The 19806-nt window shown below is 37.8% G+C and overlaps 1 protein-coding gene across 4 annotated transcripts in view; it reads left to right on the forward strand.

Annotated features, from left to right (window-relative positions):
• Nucleotides 1-15796: 15796 nt before the first annotated feature.
• LOC100368259 (glycogen [starch] synthase-like) overlaps nt 15797-19806 on the forward strand; it is a 47331-nt gene continuing 43321 nt past the window's right edge. For 2 of the 4 annotated variants that reach the window (XM_085499775.1, XM_085499776.1), the window contains exon 1: nt 15797-16028. In XM_085499775.1, coding sequence (XP_085355901.1) covers nt 15887-16028 — 142 coding nt within the window. In that variant the 5' untranslated portion in view covers nt 15797-15886. The remainder of the gene's footprint in view (nt 16029-19806) is intronic. The other 2 variants (XM_085499777.1, XM_085499778.1) reach the window with 1 other exon arrangement.

Below are 19806 nucleotides of genomic sequence, written 5' to 3' on the forward strand. Positions count from 1 at the left end.
GTGGGCACTATTTCTCAGTTTAGTTAATGCGCCCTTCTGCGGAAAGTGGGCACTCCTTTTAACTTTAGTCAACGCGTCTCCATGAAGTATTTCTAAGTTCAGTCACTGCGTCTCTCTGTGGAGTACGAGCACTACCCGGAGTATTTCTAAGTTTAGTCAAAGCGTCTTCGTGCTGTGGAGTACGAGCACTACCCGGGTATTTCTAAGTTTAGTCATCGCGTCTCCATGAAGTATGGGCATTATTTCTTAGTTCAGTCAATGCGTCTCTCTGTGGAGTACGAGCACTACCCGGGGTATTTCTAAGTTTAGTCAACGCGTCTCCATGATATATGGACATTATTTCTCAGTTCAGTCAATGCGTCTCTCTGTGGAATACGAGAACTATTTCTAAGTTTAGTCTTCGCGTCTCCATGAAATAAGTATTTCTTAGTTCAGTCAATGCGTCTCTATGTGGAGTACGAGCACAACCCGGGGTATTTCTAAGTTTAGTCGAAGCGTCTTCGTGAAGTATGGACACTATTTCTAAGTTTCTATGGAGTATGCGCACTGTTTCCCAGTTTAGTCAGTGCGTTTCTCTGTGGCATATGAGCACTATTTCTAAGCTCAGTCAGTGCGTTTCTCTATGGAGTATGCGCTCTGTTTCTCAGTTTAGTCAGTGCGTTTCTTTATGGAGTATGCGCACTGTTTCTCAGTTTAGTCAGTGCGTTTCTCTATGGAGTATCCACACTGTTTCTCAGTTCAGTCATCGCGCCTCTCTGTGGAGTATAGGCACTATTTCTAAGTTTAGTCAGTGCGTTTCTCTATGAAGTATGCGCACTGTTTCTCAGTTTACTAGTAGTCAGTGCGTTTCTCTATGGAGTATGCGCACTATTTCTAAGTTTAGTCAGTGCGTTTCTCTATGAAGTATGCGCACTGTTTCTCAGTTTACTAGTAGTCAGTGCGTTTCTCCATGGAGTATGCGCACTATTTCTAAGTTTAGTCAGTGCGTTTCTCTGTGGAGTATGCGCACTATTCCCAAGTTTAGTCAGTGCGTTTCTCTGTGGAGTATGGACACCATTTCTAAGTTTAGTCAGTGCGTTTCTCAGTGGGACATGAGCACTATTTCTAAGTTTAGTCAGTGCGTTTCTCTGTGGAGTATGGGCACTATTTCTAAGTTTAGTCAGTGCGTTTCTCTATGGAGTATGGGCACTGTTTCTAAGTTTAGTCAGTGCGTTTCTCTGTGAAGTATGGACACCATTTCTAAGTTTAGTCAGTGCGTTTCTCTATGGAGTATGCGCACTATTTCTAAGTTTAGTCAGTGCGTTTCTCTGTGGGATATGGGCACTATTTCTAGGTTTAGTCAGTGCGTTTCTCTGTGGGATATGGGCACTATTTCTAAGTTTAGTCAGTGCGTTTCTCTGTGGGATATGGGCACTATTTCTAAGTTTAGTCAGTGCGTTTCTCTGTGGGATATGCACACTATTTCTAAGTTTAGTCAGTGCGTTTTTCTGTGGGATATGGGCACTATTTCTAAGTATAGTCAGTGCGTTTCTCTGTGGGATATGGGCACTATTTCTAAGTTTAGTCAGTGCGTTTCTCTGTGGCGTATGCGCACTGTTTCTCAGTTCAGTCATCGCGCCTCTCTGTGGAGTGTGGACACCATTTCTAAGTTTAGTCAGTGCGTTTCTCTGTGGGATATGAGCACTATTTCTAAATTTAGTGCGTTTCACTTTGGACTATGGGCACTATTTCGAAGTTTAGTCAGTGCGTTTCTCTGTGGAGTGTGGACACCATTTCTAAGTTTAGTCAGTGCGCCTATCTGTGGAGTATGGGCACTGTTTCCCAGTTCAGTCAGTTATTTTCTCTGTGGGATATGCACTATTTCTAAGTTTAGTCAGTGCGTTTCTCTATGGAGTATGCGCACTATTCCCAAGTTTAGTCAGTGCGTATCTCTGTGGAGTATGGACACCATTTCTAAGTTTAGTCAGTGCGTTTCTCAGTGGGACATCAGCACTATTTCTAAGTTTAGTCAGTGCGTTTCTCTATGGAGTATGCGCACTGTTTCTCAGTTCAGTCATCGCGCCTCTCTGTGGAGTGTGGACACTATTTCTCAGTTTAGTCAGTGCGTTTCTCTGTGGAGTATGGACACCATTTCTAAGTTTAGTCAGTGCGTTTCTCTATGGAGTATGCGCACCATTTCTAAGTTTAGTCAGTGCGTTTCTCTGTGGAGTGTGGACACTATTTCTCAGTTTAGTCAGTGCGTTTCTCTGTGGAGTATGGACACCATTTCTAAGTTTAGTCAGTGCGTTTCTCTATGGAGTATGCGCACCATTTCTAAGTTTAGTCAGTGCGTTTCACTTTGGACTATGGGCACTATTTCTAAGTTTGGTCAGTGCGTTTCTCTGTGGACTATGGGCACTATTTCTAAGTTTAGTCAGTGCGTTTCTCTGTGGAGTGTGGACACCATTTCTAAGTTCAGTCAGTGCGCCTATCTGTGGAGTATGGGCACTGTTTCCCAGTTCAGTCAGTTATTTTCTCTGTGGGATATGCACTATTTCTAAGTTTAGTCAGTGCGTTTCTCTATGGAGTATGCGCACTGTTTCTCAGTTCAGTCATTGTGCCTCTCTGTGGATTATGGGCACTGTTTCTCAGTTTAGTCAGTGCGTTTCTCTGTGGGATATGGGCACTATTTCTAAGTTTAGTCAGTGCGTTTCTCTGTGGGATATGCACACTATTTCTAAGTTTAGTCAGTGCGTTTTTCTGTGGGATATGGGCACTATTTCTAAGTTTAGTCAGTGCGTTTCTCTGTGGGATATGGGCACTATTTCTAAGTTTAGTCAGTGCGTTTCTCTGTGGCGTATGCGCACTGTTTCTCAGTTCAGTCATCGCGCCTCTCTGTGGAGTGTGGACACCATTTCTAAGTTTAGTCAGTGCGTTTCTCTGTGGGATATGAGCACTATTTCTAAATTTAGTGCGTTTCACTTTGGACTATGGGCACTATTTCGAAGTTTAGTCAGTGCGTTTCTCTGTGGAGTGTGGACACCATTTCTAAGTTTAGTCAGTGCGCCTATCTGTGGAGTATGGGCACTGTTTCCCAGTTCAGTCAGTTATTTTCTCTGTGGGTGATGCACTATTTCTAAGTTTAGTCAGTGCGTTTCTCTATGGAGTATGGGCACTGTTTCTCAGTTTAGTCAGTGCGTTTCTCTATGGAGTATGCGCACTATTCCCAAGTTTAGTCAGTGCGTATCTCTGTGGAGTATGGACACCATTTCTAAGTTTAGTCAGTGCGTTTCTCAGTGGGACATCAGCACTATTTCTAAGTTTAGTCAGTGCGTTTCTCTATGGAGTATGCGCACTGTTTCTCAGTTCAGTCATCGCGCCTCTCTGTGGAGTGTGGACACTATTTCTCAGTTTAGTCAGTGCGTTTCTCTGTGGAGTATGCGCACCATTTCTAAGTTTAGTCAGTGCGTTTCTCTGTGGAGTGTGGACACTATTTCTCAGTTTAGTCAGTGCGTTTCTCTGTGGAGTATGGACAATATTTCTAAGTTTAGTCAGTGCGTTTCACTTTGGACTATGGGCACTATTTCTAAGTTTAGTCAGTGCGTTTCTCTGTGGACTATGGGCACTATTTCTAAGTTTAGTCAGTGCGTTTCTCTGTGGAGTGTGGACACCATTTCTAAGTTCAGTCAGTGCGCCTATCTGTGGAGTATGGGCACTGTTTCCCAGTTCAGTCAGTTATTTTCTCTGTGGGATATGCACTATTTCTAAGTTTAGTCAGTGCGTTTCTCTATGGAGTATGCGCACTGTTTCTCAGTTCAGTCATTGTGCCTCTCTGTGGATTATGCGCACTGTTTCTCAGTTTAGTCAGTGCGTTTCTCTGTGGGATATGGGCACTATTTCTAAGTTTAGTCAGTGCGTTTCTCTGTGGGATATGCGCACTATTTCTAAGTTTAGTCAGTGCGTTTCTCTGTGGGATATGGACACTATTTCTAAGTTTAGTCAGTGCGTTTCTCTGTGGGATATGGGCACTATTTCTAAGTTTAGTCAGTGCGTTTCTCTGTGGAGTATGCGCACTGTTTCCCAGTTCAGTCATCGCGCCTCTCTGTGGAGTGTGGACACCATTTCTAAGTTTAGTCAGTGCGTTTCTCAGTGGGACATCAGCACTATTTCTAAGTTTAGTTAGTGCGTTTCTCTATGGAGTATGCGCACTGTTTCTCAGTTCAGTCATCGCGCCTCTCTGTGGAGTGTGGACACTATTTCTCAGTTTAGTCAGTGCGTTTCTCTGTGGAGTATGGACACCATTTCTAAGTTTAGTCAGTGCGTTTCTCTATGGAGTATGCGCACCATTTCTAAGTTTAGTCAGTGCGTTTCTCTGTGGAGTGTGGACACTATTTCTCAGTTTAGTCAGTGCGTTTCTCTGTGGAGTATGGACACCATTTCTAAGTTTAGTCAGTGCGTTTCACTTTGGACTATGGGCACTATTTCTAAGTTTAGTCAGTGCGTTTCTCTGTGGACTATGGGCACTATTTCTAAGTTTAGTCAGTGCGTTTCTCTGTGGAGTGTGGACACCATTTCTAAGTTCAGTCAGTGCGCCTATCTGTGGAGTATGGGCACTGTTTCCCAGTTCAGTCAGTTATTTTCTCTGTGGGATATGCACTATTTCTAAGTTTAGTCAGTGCGTTTCTCTATGGAGTATGCGCACTGTTTCTCAGTTCAGTCATTGTGCCTCTCTGTGGATTATGGGCACTGTTTCTCAGTTTAGTCAGTGCGTTTCTCTGTGGGATATGGGCACTATTTCTAAGTTTAGTCAGTGCGTTTCTCTGTGGGATATGCGCACTATTTCTAAGTTTAGTCAGTGCGTTTCTCTGTGGGATATGGGCACTATTTCTAAGTTTAGTCAGTGCGTTTCTCTGTGGAGTGTGGACACCATTTCTAAGTTTAGTCAGTGCGTTTCTCTGTGGGATATGAGCACTATTTCTAAATTTAGTGCGTTTCACTTTGGACTATGGGCACTATTTCTAAGTTTAGTCAGTGCGTTTCTCTATGGAGTATGCGCACTGTTTCTCAGTTTAGTCATTGTGCCTCTCTGTGGATTATGGGCACTGTTTCTCAGTTTAGTCAGTGCGTTTCTCTATGGAGTATGCGCACTGTTTCTCAGTTTAGTCAGTGCGTTTCTCTATGGAGTATGCGCACTGTTTCTCAGTTCAGTCATCGCGCCTCTCTGTGGAGTGTGGACACCATTTCTAAGTTTAGTCAGTGCGTTTCTCTATGGAGTATGGACACCATTCCCAAGTTTAGTCAGTGCGTTTCTCTGTGGGATATGGGCACTATTTCTAAGTTTAGTCAGTGCGTTTCTCTGTGGAGTATGCGCACTCTTCCCAAGTTTAGTCAGTGCGTTTCTCTGTGGGATATGGGCACTATTTCTCAGTGTAGTCAGTGCCTTTCTCCGTGGAGTATGGACACTATTTCTCAGTTCAGTCAGTGCGTTTCTCTGTGGAGTATGGGCACTATTTCTAAGTTTAGTCAGTGCGTTTCTCTGTGGAGTATGGGCACTATTTCTAAGTTTAGTCAGTGCGTTTCTCTGTGGGATATGGGCACTATTTCTCAGTTCAGTCAGTGCGTTTCTCTGTGGAGTATGGGCACTATTTCTCAGTTCAGTCAGTGCGTTTCTCTGTGGAGTATGGGCACTATTTCTAAGTTTAGTTTAGTCACAGTCCCTCTATCTCTGATAGAGGGACTGTGATTTAGTTGAGACTTCTGTCGGTAGAGTATATGCACAATTTCACAGTTTAGGCAAGAGTAGAGTTGTTTATATTTTTAACATATAATTTTCAATAGCAAAGATGTACAGGTGACTATAAGCCCAATAGTTGGAACAAGCAATCTTATTGCGAACTTCGATTAACTGTTAATTAAATTTCGAGTTACTAACTCGAAGTTTGAATAACTATTAAGTTAAGTTCGAGTTACAAAATTTGAAAGGTGAACAAAACAAAAAAAAATGTTATTTAAAGTTCGGCTTACTGAATGTGGACGTTCAACAAAAACCAAAATGTATGTTGCCTGTAACTCGAAGTTAACTGTTAATTGGACATCGAGTTACAATTTGGGCGTGATTTTACAAAAGTGGGCGTGGTTTCACAAATATGGGCGTGGTCATTTCTGTAACTCGATGTTCGTAACTCGATTTCCGTAACTTGAACAATTCAGCATCTCGATCTTGTTGGGTCTTTTCTACTTTCAGCGAATCGAAGGCATTTGAAACAAGATGTTTCTATTGGCTGATGGGATAACATTGGAACATGTTCAAATAACGTGCACGTGAATTCGCACTGAGCTCGTTGATTGGTATCCTGACAAGTTCGCGTGAGTTTCGGTCGGTGAGGCCGCCGCTCACGCCTACATGTCAGGCTAGTTGATTGGTTGGATTTCTTCAACTGCCATTGACATTTATAAATATTTATAAAAATGGGGGAATGCCCTTGTACCTCACAATGCAATGTAGCAATGACGTTATTGAAAATGTGCACCCCCCTCTAACTGAACATCTTGCATCCGCCCCTGGTCGCCATGGTAAAGCGTCTTAAAATTGTGTTCCGAGGCGGTAACATCATTCTTGTAAAAATATCTGGTTATAAGATGTTTACTTCCGGTCACTTATGTCTTTCATTTGGAATAATGCCTTTTAAATTATAATGCACTACAATTATCTAATTTTTCATCTAAACCCAGAATTCAAATGTATTCATTAAAAAAACATATAGTTTTCGTACAAATTAGTAATTTAATTTTGAAAATGGCATTATTTATTTCTGCTTCTGTTTCTGATATAAATCTCAAATATCGGCGAAAGGCCAGTGGTTCTATGATTGTCAAACAGTTTTCGTGAGGTCCGAAAACTGATTTTTATAGATCTTTATAGGTAATTCTTATGGAAATATGACTACCACTACCACCCCGTAGACACTTGCGTGGAGGCATTATTTGAAATATTTCAAAATATATCCGGCCGGAGTTCAATCATTGCAAATGAAACCCTTAAAAAAGGTCCCTGAATAAAAATGTGTTTATTATGAAAGAAGCAACACGTTTGGGCGGCAGTCCGAGTTTTTGGCTTTAAGTATTGTTCCATCCAGGAAGCGGGCTGTCGTCCAACGCTGTTATTCCGCGCTTACATTCAATATTTATAGGAACTCGATATTGTTTCATTTTCTAAAGCAAGCGTGTAGATTTCCGATAATGGCATTTGCTCAGCACACTTCCATTTGAAATTATCTTCTTTCCCAAACCTTAAGTTGAATTAGTGTACAGCCAGCCATCCCGCATCCCGCTAATGCTTTCCTTGATTCGTTCGAGATGGGTCCCATGCGACGTATTGTAACGCAGCATGAACACTGTTTCTAGTGTTCAATTTCATTTGATATAATATAAATTCATTTTATATTCGAACAAAAATAGACGTTTGCAACTTCATTGCAAGCTGCTTTGTGAAGCGGCGGCACCGGGGGTGTCCCTAAATATGCAGGAAATAGCTTTTCAGAGGGTATAGCAACCCCCATGCAAAGTTTCGTACCGCCGCCTATGAAAGGTATAGTGTATTTGTCATACGAACATGTGAACTTTTAGAAGCCAAATTGAATCCAAGTCGAAATGGCTTGAATTGCGCCCTCTGTCATCTGGTATAGTGCATGATATAAAACCAGTGATAAAGAGTGCATCTTTTCACGGGACTTTCCTACAAACTTCACTTAGTTTCCCAGGGTGCAGGTCTTGTTTGTTTTTGGAAAATAAAAAAGTGGTGTAGTGATTACGAATTTGTACTCCTCCAGTCTTTGTCAATTTCTGGGGCTTGGTTGACGTCGACTGTGCTCGAAGTGAGTATTTTTGAGAACCATCAGAATATGCTTTTATTTATCGTAAAATAAAAGCATTGTTCTGGTAGCAAGCACGGCGGTATTTAAAATAATAACAAACGCACGCGTACTAACGTATACATAGACAAGATTATCGATATATTATATTACCCCCCTCCCCAAATTATCATCACTGCCTTGCCAGCTATCGCTACACGCATGAGGCTCCATGCTGTACCTGCAAATAACTTACTGAACCACACACCGTTCTGTACTCATGTAGTAGTGGGGCCGGGGAATATGTCCACAGATATTCTACATAAAAATGTTCGCATTATAGCAGAGCATCATGGGTATTCTCTAGTTAATTGTGCCTCAGACTTGTATTACTAGTCTGAGATTGTGCACAGACTCTAAAATGGCGAGCGGCTAAGCCACTTTAAAATCGTCTTCCATCGACCATTCAGCATAAACTTCTACAATTTATAACCCAGATAATAAGGCAAAGTAAATGTGAACTTTGTTATGTTTGAGCTTCACGCCATGACCGAGAACAGGCAGAGACCCAAGAATTTCATATTTTTTGGTGTAACTCAGGCTCGCTGTTTTATGTGATATTTTCACCTGCTACGTATCTGTGAACATATCACCTTGTCCGTACGTATATAACATTTTGTGTTCTTTGGTGGAAAGTCAGTTGGTGAGCATGATGTGACCGAATGTGAATGCCTTGTTTGTTTGTTTGTTGAAGATTAATTTGTCTTCACAATTACATTTTGCCTCATTAAGTTTTTTTTACTGCTGTTTATTATTATTAATTTTTGTTATTGCTTTTCATTACTATATTTTCATTTATATTTCATTTCTTTTATATATTACATTGCAATTTTTTTTTTTGTCTTTTTTTGTTTTAACCTGACTGTCATTTTCAAATTTTTCATCGTCGTTTCAGCCTACAAATTACGGACATGATCTCCATGAATTACGGTCAATGTTTGTCTTCTCTCGGCTGATTGTCACGGTGTTGATCGACGCCCTTCCTAAACTCAGTATGGAGAAACCAACGGGAATCGACATTCCAAACAAACAATCGAAATTATAAACGAAAGACGAGTTTTTTTTTTTTTGATATTTACAAACATACTGTCATGACAAACATATGTAAAATTAACAAATACACAAAGAGGTGTAATATTAGGTTTTATTTTAGGCTTAGAAATATTTTCTTTCACTCAGCCCATGCATGTAACTGCCATTTAGCTTTACGGTTCTTCAGCATCGGGGGAAAACAACAATAATTATACAAAACACATTGCGAAGACTCAACAATCAGGAAAGAAACCCCAGACAACCCTGTCGTACTTGTGTTAAAATACATTTTGTATTTCACGTCAGAATATTGTTTAAAATAAAATATTCAGTCCAAGCCAAATCGAAGTCAAAGGGTCAGGTTGCGTGCATATAATTATATATAGTTAAAACAAAAAGTATTTGAACTTTTGTCAGCTGTTAAACATCTATAAAAACCAGAAAGACAATTATAAGACAATGTGAACCTCGGAAATTATTCTGTTAGTCCGAATTTTAAATGCGCGCGAGCGAGCAGGTGGGCGGTGATATTTCGGGGTTCGCGCGGTCGAAAATAAAGCGGAAATTGTCCGGTCGAATTCAACAAGCGGTCGCAAAAGTGAGGGGAAAAGGTGATTGGAAAGCGGAAGCGGGCGGGAGGTTGTGCGAAAGGAGTACTGTAACTTTGCACAACTTTCTTTTAAATCGTTTTATTTTCCAAGTCAATATTCTATTTTACTAATACATTTTTTTTCTAACGCAATGGCGAAGAAAAGAAAGAAAGCGTTGACAGACGAGACAAAGAAAAATCTGCCACTCAGTGTCGCACTCTGACACAGCAATTTTTTTTCAAACATCGGCCATTTTGTTTCACCATGAAAACCGTTTTATTAGATGTCTTATCTGAGACACTTGAATGATTAGCTTGTTTGTAAACTGTCAGCGTGTACAGTGGGACAGTAATGTTTGTCAGAGGATTATTCCTCGTTGTTCGTTTGCATAACAATGGAAAACCAGAACGTTCCTGAAGTACGGACTCAAATGCCAGCAGTTTTCTTCATTTTTCGCGCTCGAGCTTGAAATTATTCATTATCTGACACTCTTTATGAGTTCTATGATATCAGTGGTTAATATGTTTGGCCATTTTTAGTGTATATTTATAATAATGCAGCAAATCTACAGTGTTTTATTAACCAAAACTGTTTTTCGCGTTTTTCTCGAGTTGAAGTTTTGATCGAGAACGACTCATTGGGACCGCCGCCAAATCAAGTGCGTTCGGACTAGGACATTCAAACTCGCAGTTATAGTTCAAAAGATAATGATGGTGCGAAATATGTCTGGGTTTTTAAAGAAAATGCTTTGTCACAGAATAATAGTCTGTTAAAGGTACCAAGTATGAAATAATTTGGGGACAAAAAAACAAACCTGCATATAAATCGGAATAATAGGTCTTTTGATTATCGGAGACGCATTTCAATGGACTTGATTACGGACAATGCATAACTTAAATTTCACCAGGAAATTCCGCAGTGTGCTCTCGCAATCGCGTACTTAGTCATTTTTACAAGGTTCGCCATTTTTTATGTCACGTGATAATTATGTAAACAATGTCTGTCCAGTTTGTGCGAACTTGCACCTCTATACTTAGTCTTTTGATATATATAACCTAAATTACTGTTCTGAACGAGACAACAGACAGAGAATGTTTTATTTAAAAACGTCACAAAACCTTCTCGCTACCTTAACACAGTTTCAGTTATGTTTTCATTTATATTTTTATTTATCCATTTTTGTTTTTTGTGTGTACTTCTCATATTGGCTTTTTGTTATAAATTCCCTGTTTTAGGATTTACTTATTTATTTATTTTTATTTTCACGCTTGAATCGTGTAACAAAAAAGTCGTTTTCATTCAGTCTTTAATAACTCTGTGACCTTTATATGTTTCAACTGCTGCCAAAGCATTAGACACTGTGTTCTTAAAATTAAATATAGAATAGAAACAGCCGTTAGTCAGTTGTCGGCTCTAAATAGCATAGAAACCCGGACGGAAAATAAACATATCGGCTTCGCCTCTTTATTTTCTGTCGGGTTTCTATTCTAAACGTAAGCACCTTTAAAACGTTCTAATGTAACTTGTCGTTTTACAAAACCGCCAAATTAGTCTGACTTTTATGGAGATTAATACTTTACGATGTATTTCAGAAGCCTGAATTTAAGCTGTTTTGGTCAATTGTGTGATTTAATGCATATTTGGTCCGCTTAAATTTAAGCCTCTGAAAAACACTACTTGAAAAAGTTGAATTAAAGCACGTTCCTTGCAGACTGAAGGCTGTACTCCATCCATGAACACATCCATATATAGCTTGTTAATGGCAGTCACGGTATAAAAGATGACTAAGAATCAAATAATACGAGTATTCTACAGTTATGCCATCAACGACAATTCTGTCATTGGATTTACGTATTTGTTTTTTTCGGCGAACTTCTCAAGAATGAGTTCATTTGTATTTGTTTTTTTCAGCGAACTTCCCAAAAATGCATACTCTCGCGCACGCGATAACAACGCATGCTAAAAACGCAAAGACTCATGGGTAGCCGCTTGCTTGTAAACAACGGCACGCTATGGCCATCTGACGTATGCGCAGGTGACGACTTCCCCGCTTTAAGATTACCGTCATAAACTCACAAATAACTGGACTGATATTTTCAGTAACTTGGTCTAGCAGTAAATTATCTAAGACCTGAGTCGTAAAGATGAAAGAAAATTCCTTCGGTCAGCTGGTTTGTGCATACATACTTGGCGGCGTTTAAAACCATGTACTAGTATGATTAATGGTTTGTGCAGAACCGCGCGAACGATTGTCAATCACTGACCCGAACCAATCAAAAACCGACCTGGGTACTGCAGATCAACAGCACGAATCGAGCTTCCGTTCTTTTATGAACTCTGAATATTTAGAAAAAGAAAGTAACTTTATGACTCCAATGACTCGAATAACCTACCCGTAAACAAAGTCGTTGAGATCATAAAATTGTTCATGCATTCCAGCATGGTTATAAAGAGAAAATACTTACCTTCATTCCATTTACTTATTCAATGACTAACACATTTTCGAACTTGCCTTGGGTATATATACTGATCTTGATCCAGGGTCACGTGATAGAACAAATCAGGCACTTTCGTGAACGGATGAAGAGGTCTTTGAGATCTATATGTTGTTTTGGTTTCAGCACAGTCCCTCTAGAGAGATAGAGTATGGGTAGAGGGACTATGGTTTCAGGTACTTCACCGTCACCGGTCAATGTTTTGCATGGATCCTGAAAGTTTGATTCACTGAGATTTGGGGGATAGAAAAGTATCTCTCGTCGTTGAGGGCAGCATACGTCGATTGATGCGGCATACATGAACCGAATTCCGATAAATATGATGGCGCGCAATCAGTTAGACATTATACTAATAATAACAGTTCAGTTTGTATGACGTGTGCGGGAAGGTCGTTATGGTGTTGTACAAAATATAATTACCCCCCCCCCCCGTATTGCTGGTTGCTGGACCATTACACCAAACAAACTATAATATATTAAGTTATTTTAGGAACAACAATTCTTCTTCAAGGGTGGTTATAACTAACTTTGTTTGCATAGTGTATTGAAAATGAACGCGTGCAAGCGTCCTTGGATCACCGTGTTTCGTCATAGACCTTAGAAAGGACTATGGTTTCGTGCACTGAATCACGGGAAAGGGTCGACGGCTCTAATTATTTTCAAAGGAAGTTGTCCAAAAAATGTTTGAGTCAGGTACCTGAGCGCAAATATCAATATTATAGTACCCAAACTAAATTTGGAATTATGAACCTAAACCATAAGCATGTTACCTAATTAAACGCTTTGAGAAATCACAATTCGTCATTTCCATGGAAACAAGTTAGGGTATCTCATCTTTTTATTTCATTTACATTATGCCACCATTCGTCCAAATATCAAATATTTGTAGTGCTTTGAACATTTTTTTTTCTAGTTAAAGGGCGGTAGGGCAGCGCGTGTTCGAATTCCATGTAAATAAACAATGTATTTTCCATGCGTCGTATACGTCGCTATAAGTCCCATATCAAACAGGACGCGGCACGACGACTGCCACCCTTTAACCATTTACTTGAGAATTGACTCCTAGTTAAATCCATTTAATATAGACTGAACAAAGACTGAACAAAAACAAATGAAAGGCAAAGAAACGCAAGATCCAGAGATAGAGTTTCAAACACTAATACCACTGTTTAAATTATTCGATTCAATAATGGTATTGGAGTTCATGCATAGTTTACATTTAATATCCATTAGTTTCTTTCTTTCTTTTTTTATAAGAGCAATGTTTTCTTCTAAATTTAAATCAATAATTAAGGCCATGTGTTTATTAGTTCAACCATGGAGGTAATAATAACCTCCATGGTACAACACATGCTCATTCCAGTGCAAGAATCCTATGGAAGAAATCTACTAGTATTTACAGAGCACTTAATTTCATTTCATTTATTGTGAATTACCATGCAATAATCAAACAAGTAGTCAAACAAGTAATGTTTGATTATATTTAGGGGAAAACAAAGACGAATAACCAGTGACATGCTAGGAAAATAACTCCCATCAGTGACCAAATAAAAAGGAAGGTCCTTTTTGTACTGTGGCAATTACTAGTAGGCTGAATCTTTCGGGTTTTGCTGGCCTAGCCATTTCTTTTTATGTGTTTTTTGTTATTAATGAAGTGTTTATTATTTACACAATGAAACAGCAACATCGTCGCTATATTTAACTAATTTTTGTCTGTTTTGGGGTTACACTTAAAATCACTATTTGTTGGAGATAGAAATCATTAAAATCAATACTATTTTAAAATTGTTATGTTATTTTTTTTTATAGATTGCTCTCATCTGATATCACACTAATGGTTGATATTAAGCCCATGGCAGCGTGGAACCATCACTTTGTATCATCAGAGAAGTTTTGATTGAAGCAACATGTATTACGGTAGTACTTTCACAAACAGCGCCATCTAGAGCTGAACATTGAATCCAGAGTTATTGGGGAACCAGCATATTGGATATGACATTGCAGGAGTGTGTACAAATATTTTGCTGAGCATGCAGCATGCAGTCGCTGGGCTGTTAGCTTGTTATATCTGGTAGCGTTGCTTTAGGTGTGGGCTTCGAATACAAACACAACGCTCAGCACCATCAATGAGGTCTGATTGACAAACCATATTTAACGGTGCTGAACGTCACTTACATCAAACGTAAATTGCAATTGACCTCATTGTGATGAAGCATTGGTTGTGGAATACGGAAAAGAGGACCAATATATGCGCACTGCGGGCGCAATATGCTAATGACCTTTAACGAGGTTATGACGTAGACATAACTCATGAATATTATTTGAAAGTGCAATTTATTTTGAAACGCCGGAATCACATGACATTCGGTCTTCACCTCAGGCTCCACTCTGTCTATTGTGGTAATTTGAAGACTGTACACGCTTTCTATCATACTAAACTGGTCACAAAATTTAACAACTGTTTCTGTCCATTACAATCAAGTCTGAATGAGCGTAGGCAATTGCAATCTCCAACAAATAATTGCACACTGGTGGTTGTTTTCATGATTTATATTGTTACGTCTATTTACAATCCAAATTCTTTTTTTTTCTCTTTTAAATTTTGGCCTGACGCGAAAATTCCGCGTCAATTCTTTTTGATAACAATAAAATTGTCCCGACTGCCAGTCTGGGGGAGTCTAGAGTTAGATATTTGTAACTAACGCTTTACGCATGTTCTGGGCACAGTCAGCTGGCGCACACGTGATAATAAAATAAATACGATATTTACTACATGGGGGCCGCCATCTTGAATGACGCATAAAACTAAAACTCTTATTTAGTTTTATGCGTCATTCAAGATGGCGGCTCCCATATAGTAAATATCGTATTTATTTTATTATCACGTGTGCGCCAGCTGACTGTGGTTCTGGGGTACGAACTATAGTATCCCTATTGTGAGAAAATAGCAAAATTGACTTAGAATAGAATAAAATAAAATAGATTTATTTCACCAGAAAAAAAAATTGTATAGGAACTTTATCTGAATAAATATTAAATATATATTTTTTCTGGTGGGAACCAAGGAGGTAGTTCTACTAGCAGAACTAATCTAGTCCCTGGCCCCAAAACCATACTCAACTGTTAAAATGTACGTTGTTGTGAATAGTGATACACAGAACAAATTATATTGTTAAGTTAAAAATAAATAAATACATAATTAAGTAAATAAAGAGACTACAAACTCTCACTAATAATAATGAAGAAAACAAAAATAGACAATAATAACATTAATGCATATATTGCAATAATGACTTAATTTGAACTAGATTCGTTTTACGTTACAATTAAGTGTCATTTCATATTAAAACTAAGGATATACAAAGTATTACGTAGAGAAACACAACTAGAAGAACAGATAGTCAATCAGACCAATGTCAAGAATATGCATATCCTTAGTTTATTAATTTATCATATTAATTATTTACTGTTTTTTAATTTCTCTAATTTTGCTGACTATGCAGATAAGAAAAATAGGCAATATGAAATTCACATGTAAGTTTTCCTGTAAAGCCCAGTGGAATTGCTTAAAACATCAAAATAGGGAAATTTAAATGTCAGTGAAAAAAAAAAAAAAACGGTTTTACAGTATATTGTATTTGTTTATTTATATACTACGTACTAAACAATTATGGTTAAACCAGGTTAAACAAATTTAAGACAACTAATAAAATTGTCTGCATTCAAAGTAAAACAAAGCTGTGGTACTTGCTTATTAACAGTAAGCTAGAGGGTTTTCATAAAGGTCATTGCCCGTGAATGCTAACCTAAAGAGCCTATGACGCCACAGCGGCCATTGGCCTGTTTCTAGTTTGCTGGTTATCCCCCAACTTCGCCGAATATGTCGTCTATTGTACGGAGACAGTCGTTCTCCAGCGCCTATACGGTGGGTGATTACGATCCAGATACAAAGGACCGTGGAAGAGCCGCAGCTGCAGAAAACAGATGGGTTTTCGAATGTGCCTGGGAGGTCGCCAACAAAGGTACGAGTAATCAGCTGTTTCAAGGTGAAAATTATGCGTACACGATCTCTGAGATGTGCACGTAGGTGGGGGAAACACGGACGCCGATGGATGGGCGGAGCTATATTGTATTGTTGCTATTACAAAATTTAACACGATTTATGCCCATGTGGTTACCACGCAGGATTGTCGTGATATCGACTTGTAGCACTGGTGGTAGAAGTTAATTTTACAAACACTCGCTGTCACTGGCTGTTCTTCTCCTGACGTCCGAGTTCTTTAGTAGTGTGAAGACATCGTACGATTAATACGTCTAAGAGTACTCTTCATATCTATGTAATTTTAACTAAAAAAAAAAAAAAAATATGTATAACATGTTGAAATCGTCCTGATCAGGACGGCATTATGTAATTTATTTTGATTGATGCCAATGTCAGTTTTCAGTTTATTTATTTTGCAAGGTGAAATGTAATTTGTAAGCACAAACTGAGAAAGTTCACAGCGTGTGGCTTCACGCACTGCTCACATGTTCACATGGGTTAACTTATATTATGGTCTGAAAGGCAAAATACATGGAGGTACATGAATTTATACCTCCATAGCAAAAAATGGTACACATGGTGATAAACTGTAGTATTAAAATGTTTAGGTTGTGTCTGTCTAGTACTACTAGTGCTAATCTTGGAATGTGATCAAGGACAAAGAGTAATTAGTTTTATTTTTAGTTTTGTGCCTGGCTACCATTCCAAATATTGTTTTTTTTTCTGCCTAACTGCACATGGCGTGATTAATACTCGCTATGACAGTTGTTTCCAGTCAACAAACTTTTAGAATATTGTGAAAAAGCCAACCAGGATTGTGTTGATTGTAGGTTCAAATAGAAAGATGGGTAAAATATGTGATGTCGGTGTTATAGTGCCCCAATACGACATGTGCATTGGTTATATTGTTAATATCATCTTGAATATATCGTTCTGATTGGAGGAGAGCAAATTTTACTACTGTTATATCAAGGGTTTATATGATTAGGGTATATAGTTGTGTGATCTGCAATCAAAATCATGCTCAAATCAAAAGTCTCGCAAAATGCAATATGGTCACAAAATCAGAAGACTTACATTTCTAAAAATCCTAATTAAAAGTAGTGAATCGGTGAAAAAAATAATTTGTCTATGCTCGGTCATTGGTAAATTGAGATTTTTTTTCAAAATTTATTAAAAATTTCCAGATGAATTAGTAAAAATTACATTATGATGTTTGAGGGAAATGTTTTCCATTTTTGTTTTCTGTTCTAAATTATTACATTTAATAACAATCAAAAAATTGAGAGCACCCACAAGGTCCTTTGAAAGTCTTTGGATTTTTTGAGGTCTGGAAAGTCTTTGAGTTGTCTTTAAATTACAGGAAAAATAAACAAATCTTTGAAAAGTCTTTTCATAGTTATTATTAATTATAGAAAGCCCATTCTCTCTGCATAGAGTCTGTTTTTATAAAATGTTTTTTTACACTGAAGAATTAAGAGTCAAAATGTCTTGGGGGAAAAATGCAAGAAACTTTGGGAAAAGATCTGGAAAAGTTTTGGAAATCATTTGGCTCTTGGTGCTATGGACCCTGACCCAGTTAGTGTTAATCTTGAGTCATTTTGCATGATGTCCTTTGCGATTTGCAAAGCATGCAACATGTGCATTTTGCATGCGACAATAAACTCGTTCATTTCTTTTATGATATCGAACATTTCTAAGCACCCACTGTGTTTTGTGACACTTATTGTTAGAACTACCCCGGTATGTTCAGTTGACACGCATGGAATGGGATTGCTTTCAAACATTTCCAAATCACCAAAGTTTGCTTCTCATGAGATTTTTGTGTTGCATATCATCGTACATGGTTTCCATATCCTTATCTTATAAATCCTTGATGATATCATGGGGGATCTCTTTATACCTCCATGATAATATAAGAGTATACCCCTTTTTTTTCGTGTTTAGAACTAGGCATAGTAGAGATAAATCCTCTCGTCCACTGAAATCTATAATTATACGAACATAGAGCATAATGAAGAACACTGGGTTGAAAAAACATACCGGTAAGCGACATCAAAAATGAATGTCGTCTGCCGTAGCTTGCTCATTAACTAATAAGCCTATTTTTTTTTAAATTATACCAATTTACATATTTCAATATTGCCACTAACTAGAAAAAACAAATAAATAGTGTCATTCCTCTCTGCTTGGTGTATCCATAATGGCTACATGCTTGTATCAGGGACTGTGGCTTGTCCATATATGCTGTGAATTATGCAATATAGGGTAGTATGCGATACTGCAACATTGCTTTATTGTTTTTGACAAAACAGTGGTGCTGACAGGGCTTCAACTTCACAAAGACAACTGACCCCCCCCCCAATTAAAACAGATTCTTTCCGATACTACATGTATTATTATTATGTAGATGTATAAGCTAAAGCCATTTTATGAAGTTTTGTCTGGAAAATGGGTTCCACCCAAATCTGAAGTTTGAGTCCTTCGCTATGATGTCGGATTATTCTCAAAAATCATTTACACCATTCTAATCTTCGTCTTGCGCAGTAGTGGCCATTTTGTTTAAAAAATGACTGATCATGGGAGTACACATTGTATGAACTTTACCTGCACTCTGAAAATGGGTGGTACTGTGTCAGGTCATGACCTATTTTTTAATATAGTGTAAACTTTTTTTTCAAGATGTCTTTTCATAACCAAGTAATTTAAACATTGATTAAAAACACTGTCATTACCTCTTTAAAAATATTGAAAACAAAGAATATTTCTATTTTGATATTATTCTTTATATGGTACAATTTCAAATTACCCTTAGATGTGGTTTACAGATAATTTATAAATATTTAAATAACGTTTCAAAACTTTAAATGGCAGTTGACTTTAAAGTAAATGACAACTTGTTTGAAATTGAATCTACATTTATATATTTTTTTAAATCAGAAATGATTGTCTTTTAATAGTAAACAATTCTTGTCTGTGCGTTTCTGCCATGCCACTGTAGTAACATTATCATGTGCTTCATCTAAGGAATGCAATAGTGCTTGCATTCAGTTTTTCTTATCATGTATTATTTGCCATGATGTGATTTTGACAAATATGCACAGTGACCAAATGGTAAAGTAGCAGGATACTCTAGAATACTTTATTTTAGTTGGAATTAATTTTCGCTGAAAGGACTTTTTGAATGTCTTGTATGGAATTTATTTTCACTGATTTTTGATGACTTTAATGTGAAATATAGGAAAAAAAAGTATATTTGCTGAATTTTATTTTCACGGAATCATCCCTTCAGCGAAAATAAATTCCAAAGGAAAATAAAGTATTCTTAGCAAGCATTTGACCTGAAATTTTCAGTGTTTATTTTAGGGTTACATGACGTAAAATATAAGATGTGATAAATTAGTGAGATAAACAAAAATGCTAATAGCATATCCACGGTTATTTTTGCTATAAAAAGGTCATGAAGCATAAATGAGTATTTTGATTTTTGAAATTAATATTCGCGTCATTTCTAAAATGTTCTCAATTTTCAGTGTCACTGTGAGGACTATTTTTGTGAGATAATTTAGAAAATACTGTAGCATCATCTTACAAAATTCAAACACGCTGTTGAAGCTATTTTTCTTGAAATCCAGAAAATAAAACTGTGACATTGTAATTGCCTCTTTTTGAATTTTAACTAACAGGAGTTGATCAAAATAAAAAAAACGATACTGTGACACTAAACCAAACATAGATGACTGAAAACAATATTTAAA

The sequence above is a fragment of the Saccoglossus kowalevskii genome, chromosome 1 (assembly GCF_978046115.1).
Source record: "Saccoglossus kowalevskii chromosome 1, keSacKowa6.1, whole genome shotgun sequence".
Taxonomy (NCBI): Eukaryota; Metazoa; Hemichordata; class Enteropneusta; family Harrimaniidae; genus Saccoglossus; species Saccoglossus kowalevskii.